General features: G+C 42.5%; 2 protein-coding genes across 2 annotated transcripts; one reads left to right on the top strand and one right to left on the bottom strand.

The window, feature by feature from the left end:
* Positions 1–3065: 3065 nt before the first annotated feature.
* Positions 3066–3905, top strand: LACBIDRAFT_299698 (uncharacterized protein; the record flags this gene model as incomplete). Its single annotated transcript, XM_001882618.1, has 7 exons — positions 3066–3077; positions 3137–3163; positions 3224–3264; positions 3317–3374; positions 3434–3466; positions 3521–3748; positions 3804–3905. The coding sequence occupies 7 exons, from the start codon at positions 3066–3068 to the stop codon at positions 3903–3905; spliced, it is 501 nt and encodes a 166-aa protein (XP_001882653.1).
* Positions 3906–4685: 780 nt separating this feature from the next.
* On the bottom strand, positions 4686–5300 carry LACBIDRAFT_299697 (uncharacterized protein). Its single transcript, XM_001882475.1, has 2 exons — positions 5093–5300; positions 4686–5040 (listed from the first exon to the last, which is right to left on the bottom strand). The coding sequence occupies exons 1-2, from the start codon at positions 5189–5191 to the stop codon at positions 4816–4818; spliced, it is 324 nt and encodes a 107-aa protein (XP_001882510.1). The 5' UTR covers positions 5192–5300; the 3' UTR covers positions 4686–4815.
* Positions 5301–10140: the final 4840 nt, after the last annotated feature.

Genomic DNA, 10140 nt, shown 5'->3' with positions numbered 1-10140 from the left:
CAGAACTTCCATTGCCAGAAGTTCGTTAGTGGGGATCTGCATATCTTTGCACCATTCTGCGATTTCACCCTCTTTGTACTCCAGTTGCACAATCTTGCCCATTTTTTAATGTACCCTTGTAGTGAGTTTGATAGAAATTTCGGTTGTAAGCATCTGGTTGAGAAGTTTGAGCTACCACTCTAGCCAAGTCCTTCTCCTCCTCCCCACCCTCACAGACACAACATACCGTGCTTGAAATTTCCCCTTGAAACTGACAGGTACGCACATTGGGGTCTTACTTAGTTACCTGTATCCAATCTGTCTCTTTTAGGCCTTCTGGATTGTCTGGTGCTGGAAGATAGGTAACAGGGATCTAAGTGCACAAAATTTGTGTCTCTTTCCTCTCCATTGGATTCTGTTTATTCCACATGTATGATGACAGCTCCGCTTAGGGCTTGTGCGTAGCCCCTTGTAGCCCTGGTTTGAAATATCTTCCAACTTCGCCATACACAAGTAAGCAAGGGGAGGAAACTGTGGATATTTATGGACTTTGTTTAGACCTCCATTGACAGAATTAAATTTGACAACAAAGTACATACTTGATGTATCCAGTGTTGTTTTGACCTGTTTGACCCTGTCAAGAAAAAGGTCAAGTCAGGGTCAGTCAAGAATTGACCAGGTCAGTCAAAAGAGGTCAAGGGGTCAATGTCACGCAGAAATCACGTTGACCATGATGACATAATGTAATTCAGGACAACGTAGTCCCTATTACAAGCGTCAAGACAAGCGTAGCAATAATGACATTGGACACAGAAGGGGTACCAAATATGCTAGCTCAAAGTGGGAGGGCATGAGTGCTGAAGTGCTGAAATCTGTAAGCTGTCATGCCCTCAAAGTCGCATCTGTGGAACCACTCTGACATAAATTTCCAGAACAAACACACACATGCTAAAAAATATCGTGTCAGCATGTACATCTGAGCTAAGCAAGCAGCGGATCGTGAAGCTTGCAGAAGGGAAGAGTGCCAGCCTGAGTCAATCAACGACGGCACACTTGCAAGATAGCTCATGCTGACCTTTTTTAGTATCTCCTGAAGCTTCAACTGCAAAATCAGAAAAAGGGTTGGTAAGTATTCTATTGAATTCGAGGTAGCTACTTTATACTGAAGACATTTCTTGTACTTCAAAACTGAGTCTACCTTGAGTCTAACAAATCTCTGCAAGTGTAAATATGAGGCACCCTCTCAGCCCGCGCTTTCCTTTATCCCACGAAAACTCTTGACCCAGGTCATTCAAGAATCTTGACTTGACCCCCCTTTTTTGACTGACCCTTTGACTGACCCGGTCAGACCTGGGTCAATGACAACACTGGATGTATCTACAGAAAAAGCAGTCAGTGTACAGGGGGTTTAGCTCTGGAATTACGATACACGCCAGAAACAATGGGTGACTTCCTGTAACATAAATCTATATAAACAAATAAATCTGACCCTTATCGGAGTTTGAAATGGGTACCCTGGCTTGTGATTTAATCAAGCAAATAAACTGTAATGCCAACTGATTAGATTTATTCACCAGACATGAATAAACTTACTTCCCTCTCATCTGAGCTGTTTTGAGGACACACAGGCCCATGGATGGGTGTATTATAGTCAATGCTCAATCACATCAGCCAGAAAGTAGGACACACAATGAATGAAGCTGAGAAAATGTCAACTTGAGCTGAACATGCTGTGGTTCTGTGAGTTATGTGCTGAGAAGATTGTTTGTGGAAGGAAAAACAGCTTCGCAGAGGAAATTTTGGAACCAGAGGACATTGGCACTACTAATAAATTCTGTAATGGCTTCAAATTATAACGAGAGAGCAGACTGCCCTCAGCCGTAGGAGAGTAGAGAGGATGAGGTAGAGCTGACTAAGCTAGGTGGGAAGAAAACATACCCAGGAAGGAAAGGTGTCATGATAACAGGGTTGATTCCAGTATTTGAAATCTATTCGAGGGGTCTGTACCCTCTGAATAGATTAAGGTTTATAACTGGGTGCCAACCAGGGCCTCCACCAAAGTCGAACCCTTACAAGACTTGGCATCCTGGCAAAAGACCCTAGATCTCATTGATTTATTTAAATCTAGCGAATTTACTGTCATGTGACCATTACTGGGTCACTTTAGCTTAAATTGCAGATTGCATGCCTCCCTCTCATTGGGAGCACATAAAATTTTGCGAGTGAGTAGGAGGAAACATATACATATTGTATCTGTAAGTTTTATTCTGGAGGGATGCTTTTGGGTAGTGTTAAAATGCCTTGACCTGTTTGCCCTGAATTGGTCAACACCCATAAGCCAACTGTAAAATATTCTTAGACACCTCATATTCTCCTTATCTGATTTAAATTTTTGTGTGCAAGTTACCAATACCTCCACTGTAAACTTTCAAAAATATTTGTGTCAATAGAGGTAGCACTGTGGAGAGAAATGGTCATCAATTAGATAGACTTCCTTTGATGGGCAAACTTGGCAAAACAACAATATGACCATCTTATCTCCCTTATATCTCAGCTCATGCTCAATGTTCTATCCAATAAATCTCCACACACGGCCACATGTACATTGTCAAAGTCTGTTCAAAATTTCAAATGCATAGCATGGATCGTTGTGGTGCTATAGCTTGTTGACCCGTTAGTGCTGATGACCCGTTAGGGGTCACATGACAGTATGTTACGGGAAGTCACCCAATGAGGACCATTCCTCTGCGTCGATTTCCTGAATTTGTGAACCCTGTAATCTTCACCGGACCCTGGAATAAAATTTGTTGATGTGCGTAACCAGTCCGGCTACAAGGGTCATGTGTATGTACGTACTCTCGGTTATCTTCCTGAATGTATAAAAGGACTGGGTTAGCTTTGTATTCGATAGGATTCCATTCCTCTGCTTACCTTACTACCCTCTCCTCCTTTCCCTCTCGATGGCGACACCTTTCACTCTATCTTGCTTGCTCATCGTCATCATCACCCCCGATTGGTAAGCCCTTTCGTTCACAATGTGTTTTTTGTTTGCTGATTGTCCTCCGCAGTCGTTGAAGTCGTCTGCGATGCCGCCCACGGTGAGTCCCCTATCCACTTCACCTCCTCGCTTTGCTGATATGCTCGCACGTCGTTTCAGGACTCTATTGGATGTTCTGAATACCAGGTCAGTGTCGTCGTGTAGCCCGCACATCACCAAAGATGATTTACATGATGTTTCTTGTAGGGGGAGTGGGTTGTTCGTCATTGTATGCTTCCACACCAAAAGTACGTCAGATTCACATTTCTCTTTTTATAACAGTTGCATACCTTGCCACAGTAAGTGCCCGATGTCAATACCTTGCCCGCCACTGTTCAGGAAGGTGCTAGGGCTGAAGGTACATTAGATCCTATATCGATTCTCAGTTTATCAACTTACCCGCGGTCGAAGTGATAGCATCAACCATTCATGCGAGTTCTACATGAGGAGGTAAGTCGGTTATGATAAGGCCCAGTTACGAATGACTGGCGTGATGTCAAAGAGGACACAGCATGTCGACTTCCTCGTCAACTTTCGTCCGCGCCACTTAAGACCACCAGCGAGAAGTGGTCGAATAGGCCGGGAAGAATGTGTGACGGCGAAGCTAAGAGGTTGGGGAAGTTCTGGCCACGAACATACCTCAGGTCCTTCACGAACGATCACTGCCTTGACTTACCCGCATTGAAGCCGAAGCCCAGCGTCTTCGTTTCAATTGAAGCGGTTCTACAAAAGGTACGTGAGTTTCAATAATGGAGTGGTGCCGAAGATCACTCACCCAAACCCAAAGCAGAACTTCCCGTTCTGCCGCTCATCCCCTTCCAACCCATCATCACGCCCTTTCCACTGCCAACCCCCCACAATTTCGCAACGCGTCGCCATCCTAAACTAGGAGTGCTCGCCTTCCAGCCTGTGGTTTCGGACATCCAATCACGAACGTAAGTCGTTTCTCTGAGTTTCTTTGTCATCATAGAGTTTCATGCAGTCTGGGGAGTGGTGACACGTAAAGCGCTTAGCCAAGTGCTAGGCGACATCGCGTCAACATTGATCGACAAAGCTTTGAGTGCCGCCAGATGCAATTGCAACCGCAAAATGTGAGCTTGAAGGAGCAAGCGTCTTGGAGTAGGGAGGTTCGAAGTCGGCCCGCCCTAGTTTGACTGGAACGTCGTTGTAGATCAGACGAAGAAGGACCATTCGTATCTTCAAATCGGGATAGTCACGGATTCTGCCAATGACGAACAACCTCGAGAAGGCCATACGCTCTTTGAGAGATAAGGTGTACACTGCAACCGTGATAAGACATTGGCTGACTCCAGGTGAAGGCAGCGTTCACTTGTTTGGAAAGGTACGTGAGCGGTAACAGTGTCTATGGATTTGTAGATGACTTACACTGCCAAATGACAGGCATGTGAGAAAAACCTGAGAGTCAAACCCTGTGTGGCATGTTTTCCCACCTGTCAGGCAATAATGATCCGAGTCCACACCATGATCGAAATCCGACTAATAGCAGGGTGTGCCCAGGTCGATCTTGGCACTACCTGTCTGGGGCAGCTGGGGACCAGCTGGCAGCCCAGCCTACGTAAATTCACTATATTTTCAATATTTCTCCCTGGCCATATTTGTACTAGGTGTTCATGTTCTTATTTAGTCCATAAAATACAAGGGGCAAGGAGGAGGATGATGTTGGCCACATTTTCATAAGCAAGGATTATAAACAGGCTGCATAGTACAAAGGTATAGGGTGTATGGAAGGATGTGAGAAATGAGGCAGCTCCAATTACTACCTGTGTCTGCTCTTCCGTTCAAAATACATTCCCCCACCCGACCACCCTTTGCACTGTCTGCCGAATGTGCAACCACAAACAAGGCGCGTCAAAGCGGAGCCTCTGGCTCGTTGAATGAGAGGAGGGTAGCAGAGGGCAGATACCATGTTGAGACGTTGTCTGGAGAGCCAAGCTTGGGTTTGATGATGGTGATAGGCGCGTGTCTACTGCGGCTGCCGCTACGTGGCGCATGCAAAAGTGAACCTGTCCGGGAGAGTCAGTATTAGCAAGTGGCCACTTGTCGGGGAGGAACTACAAAGGGGCAATGGGCAGGAACAAAAGCCCAGAACAGTGACAGGTGGCGACCGCGCACAGACGCACGGGTGGGTAACAAGGACAACCAACGGAACAACATGAGGAGGATTACATGGGGCGCAGACCACTTGGTAGTGGAACACAGATGAAAACAAGAAATAATGAGGGGAGCAAGCAAGCAACTGGGCGAGAGACGGTTGTGGTGGAGAGGAAGGTGAGTTTGGTTCTGGTTGAAGTTTGGAAATAACCAAACATAGGGCGGAGTTTAAACGACTTGGGGAAATTTTGGAGAGTTTCTCGCACGGGCCTTTTCATGTTGAGCTCAGGATTCCATGTCTTTTCTACCTGTAAGAACTTGGAAGTGCTCAATGTATCATTTTATTATCTTACTATGAATAATTTGTATCTCAAGTACATCATTTCGTCGCCCGAAGAAAATTGGCGGTACAGGTCTTCCTGAGCAGAGTTGAAAACCTGTGGGTCAGGTGTCGAGCTGCTGGCTCTAACATTTACGCCCCAAGCTCCGACACACCTGCCCTCCATGCCAGGGCGACCTCCATCAGTAATCTGTCAAGCGGAGATTCATGCCAGATGCCATCAGCATTTTGAACAAATGGTGGTGTACCCAAGCTCGCAACAGCTCTTGTCAATGTGACATCCATCCTTCGCTAGTCAGCGGTCATCCTCTCAAATCCATTTCATCACCATCACCTACCTTCACTCAGCGCTCGCTAAACAGTCATCACCCCCCCCCCGTTCGACCAGCATGATGTCGTCGAATGTCATCGGTATCAGCGTAGCTAGCGACTTCAGCGCCTCTCTGTCCTTTAGGCTGTGTAAACCGCGAAGTGGTGCTCTTTCGGACGTTGTATTGGATCGGAAGACGTTTTGCTAGGTCATGTCATTGGTGTAGAGATCGTTTCTTGCAATCTAGGAGATCGTCGTGAATGGTATGGAAAGGTACGTGGGCGGCAACAATGTTTACCCAATGTCCAAACAGCTGCTATCGACGGTTCCTCCATTCATCCTCTCCGCCCGACTGGTGGCTACCACTTTTATCATATAAAACAGGTAACTGCCTAGAGGTCCCTGTGTATCCATCCACACTCTTTATGATAGGGAATCATTACTGTTACCATGTTTTTTCATTATCATAAAGGCTGCGCTTTTTCATTAAGTGTAGGCAAGGTTTTGGGCCTCCCTCATAAGGTAGCCTGTGGTTATCATTACCAATTTCATATCTTTTCAAAGCCATATCATTGCGATTTTCATTAGTTGTCTGGCGAGTATCATTGGATATTTCATTAGCTACATGGGTGATATCATTTTGCAATTTTCAATGGTTACTTTGGCAATATCATTGGAAATTTCATATGCTACTTGGGCAATATCATTGCGATTTTCATAAATTATGTGGCCAGTATCATTGGAAATTTCATTAGCTGGTTGTGCAATATCATTGGCAATTTCATTAGCTACTTGGGCGACATCATTGTGATTTTCATTAGCTACTTGGGCAATATCATTGCGATTTTCATAAATTATGTGGCCAGTATCATTGGAAATTTCATTAGCTGGTTGTGCAATATCATTGGCAATTTCATTAGCTACTTGGGTGACATCATTGCGATTTTCATTAGCTCCTTGGGCAATATCATTGCGATTTTCATTGGCTCCTTTGGCAATATCATGGGAAATTTCATTGGCTACTTGGGCAACATCATTGTGATTTTCATTAGCTACTTGGGCAATATTATTGGCAATGTTTAGTAATCAGGAGAGTGGTCACATGACCAAACTCCAAAAGGTGTCAAAAAACCAAAGTTGTAGCCCTGCACTGTAGCTTCCCAAATCTGTTTGAATTATGTTCTGAAGTGCTCCTGTTGTGGAGATATGAGGTAAATGAATGTCAAAAGTGTCGCGTTTTTTTTTGTTTTTTGTGTTTTTCTCCATGAAAACAAAACCAAATAACATAATTTCAGTATATTCAGAAAGCTAAAAGAAAGGGCTACAATTATTGTATCATGGGAAAAATGACCAAAAAAGGAAGGTGCATGCTCTACTATAAGAGTCAGATATAGATTTACTGATAGACTACAAAAAAGTCGGACTTAGACTACACAGTTTACTGATACCCTATAAAAGACTACAAAAGTCAGACTTAGACTATAAAGTTTGCTGATAGACTACAAAGTTTACTAATACACTACAAAAGACTACCAAATTTACTGATAGACTACAAAAAAGTCAGACTTAGACTACAAAGTTTACTGATAGACTATAAAAGACTACAAAAGTCGGACTTAGACTACAAAAGCTTAGATTTACACTACAAAGTTAGAGTTAAGGTCAAAAGGTTATCTTGACTACAAAGTTTGTAGTGTCTGCTTTTTGTCATTAGAAAAGTTTGTAGTGACCGCTTTTTGAGACTACAAAAGTTTGTAGTGTGCGCTTTTTCATTAGAAAGGTTTGTAGTGTCTGCTTTTTTTGTCATTACAAAGGTTTGTAGTGTGCGCTTTTTCATTAGAAAAGTTTGTAGTGTGCGCTTTTTCATTAGAAAAGTTTGTAGTGTCTGCTTTGTTTATCATTACAATGGTTTGTAGTGTGTGCTTATTCATTAGAAAAGTTGGCAGTGTCTGTTTTTTGGGACTACAAAATCTTGTAGTGTGTGCTTTTTTATTAGAAGAGTTTGTAGTGTCTACTTTTTCATTTAAAAAAGTTTGTAGTTGACATGTAGATTATGGTGTCTCCATCTATGTTATGGGGATGAGGTTGAAGGATTGCCATCATATGCCAGTGCTGCAGCATTAGTTTTTGGCATCATCCACAAGTTGTCTTTCACCTTGGGACTCATTAGTAAACTTTGTAGTCTATCAGCAAACTTTATAGTCTAAGTCTGACTTTTGTAGTCTTTTATAGGGTATCAGTAAACTGTGTAGTCTAAGTCCGACTTTTTTGTAGTCTATCAGTAAATCTATATCTGACTCTTATAAGGTAGACGACTTTCATAATCGACAAAGGTCATGTGACCGATGTGACAGCTGCTGAAAAGGGTAATGTTTCCCAAAATTTGACTATATGTATAATTCTAGGGGTCCTATTGTACCATAAGAACCTAGCTTTTGTAGATAAATATCCTGGACACGTGAATTAGTAAAAAAATTGGAAAAAAGTTCGGTTTCGGTAAAGGAGATAGAAAAATACAGTCAATACTAAGTGTCAATTTTGAAAATGCATAGGCTCAGTCAGTTTTTCTCCAAATTGCTCAGTTTTTTGCAGAGGGGTCGACATTAAGTAGATCTATCGAAACTAGGTCCATATTGCATTCCAAATCTAGTAGGAAGAGCTCAAATTATTTCTCAATTGTTTTATTACCCGATTTGATCAAGATGTAACGGCAAAGTAACGGCACGTGACGTTTGTCGATTATGAAAGTCGTCTACCTTAGTAGAGCATGCACCTTCCTTTTTTGGTCATTTTTCCCATGATACAATAATTGTAGCCCTTTCTTTTAGCTTTCTGAATATACTGAAATTATGTTATTTGGTTTTGTTTTCATGGAGAAAAACACAAAAAACAAAAAAAAACGCGACACTTTTGACATTCATTTACCTCATATCTCCACAACAGGAGCACTTCAGAACATAATTCAAACAGATTTGGGAAGCTACAGTGCAGGGCTACAACTTTGGTTTTTTGACACCTTTTGGAGTTTGGTCATGTGACCACTCTCCTGATTACTAAACATTGCCAATAATATTGCCCAAGTAGCTAATGAAAATCACAATGATGTTGCCCAAGTAGCCAATGAAATTTCCCATGATATTGCCAAAGGAGCCAATGAAAATCGCAATGATATTGCCCAAGTAGCTAATGAAAATCGCAATGATGTCGCCCAAGTAGCTAATGAAATTGCCAATGATATTGCCCAAGTAACTAATAAAATTTCCAATGATATTGCCAAAGGAGCTAATGAAAATCACAATGATATTGCCCAAGTAGCTAATGAAAATCACAATGATATTGCCCAAGTAACTAATATAATTTCCAATGATATTGCCAAAGGAGCTAATGAAAATCGCAATGATATTGCCCAAGTAGCTAATGAAAATCGCAATGATGTCGCCCAAGTAGCTAATGAAATTGCCAATGATATTGCCCAAGTAACTAATAACATTTCCAATGATATTGCCAAAGGAGCTAATGAAAATCGCAATGATATTGCCCAAGTAGCTAATGAAAATCACAATGATATTGCCCAAGTAACTAATAAAATTTCCAATGATATTGCCAAAGGAGCTAATGAAAATCACAATGATATTGCCCAAGTAGCTAATGAAAATCGCAATGATGTCACCCAAGTAGCTAATGAAATTGCCAATGATATTGCACAACCAGCTAATAAAATTTCCAATGATACTGGCCACATAATTTATGAAAATCGCAATGATATTGCCCAAGTAGCATATGCAATTTCCAATGATATTGCCAAAGTAACCATTGAAAATCGCAAAATGATATCACCCATGTAGCTAATGAAATATCCAATGATACTCGCCAGACAACTAATGAAAATCGCAATGATATGGCTTTGAAAAGATATGAAATTGGTAATGATAACCACAGGCTACCTTATGAGGGAGGCCCAAAACCTTGCCTACACTTAATGAAAAAGCGCAGCCTTTATGATAATGAAAAAACATGGTAACAGTAATGATTCCCTATCATAAAGAGTGTGGATGGATACACAGGGACCTATAGGCAGTTACCTGTTTTATATGATAACCAGTGGTAGCCACTAGTGCGATGCTTGGGTTGGCAGTGGAACAGCGAAATGTCGCACACTTGGCATGGGGGAGAGGGGACGGAGGACGAGCGTACGGGTGACATGCGATCAAGGAGATCAACTTCCGGTGGGGTGTTTGACGTCGTCATCGGGCAGGGATTGCTGCGTGGGTTTGAATCAGACGAGACCGCCGCAGATGCGTTTCATCTGCGTTGTGGAGCACTGTGGCTTCTCAGTAACGACGTGCTGCAGCGTGGTTTGGC

The sequence above is a fragment of the Laccaria bicolor genome, genomic scaffold (assembly GCF_000143565.1).
Source record: "Laccaria bicolor S238N-H82 LACBIscaffold_17 genomic scaffold, whole genome shotgun sequence".
In the NCBI taxonomy this organism is placed as follows: domain Eukaryota; kingdom Fungi; phylum Basidiomycota; class Agaricomycetes; order Agaricales; family Hydnangiaceae; genus Laccaria; species Laccaria bicolor.
The sequence above is the reverse complement of the archived record's forward strand: the minus strand, read 5'-3'. Positions and strand labels throughout refer to the sequence as shown.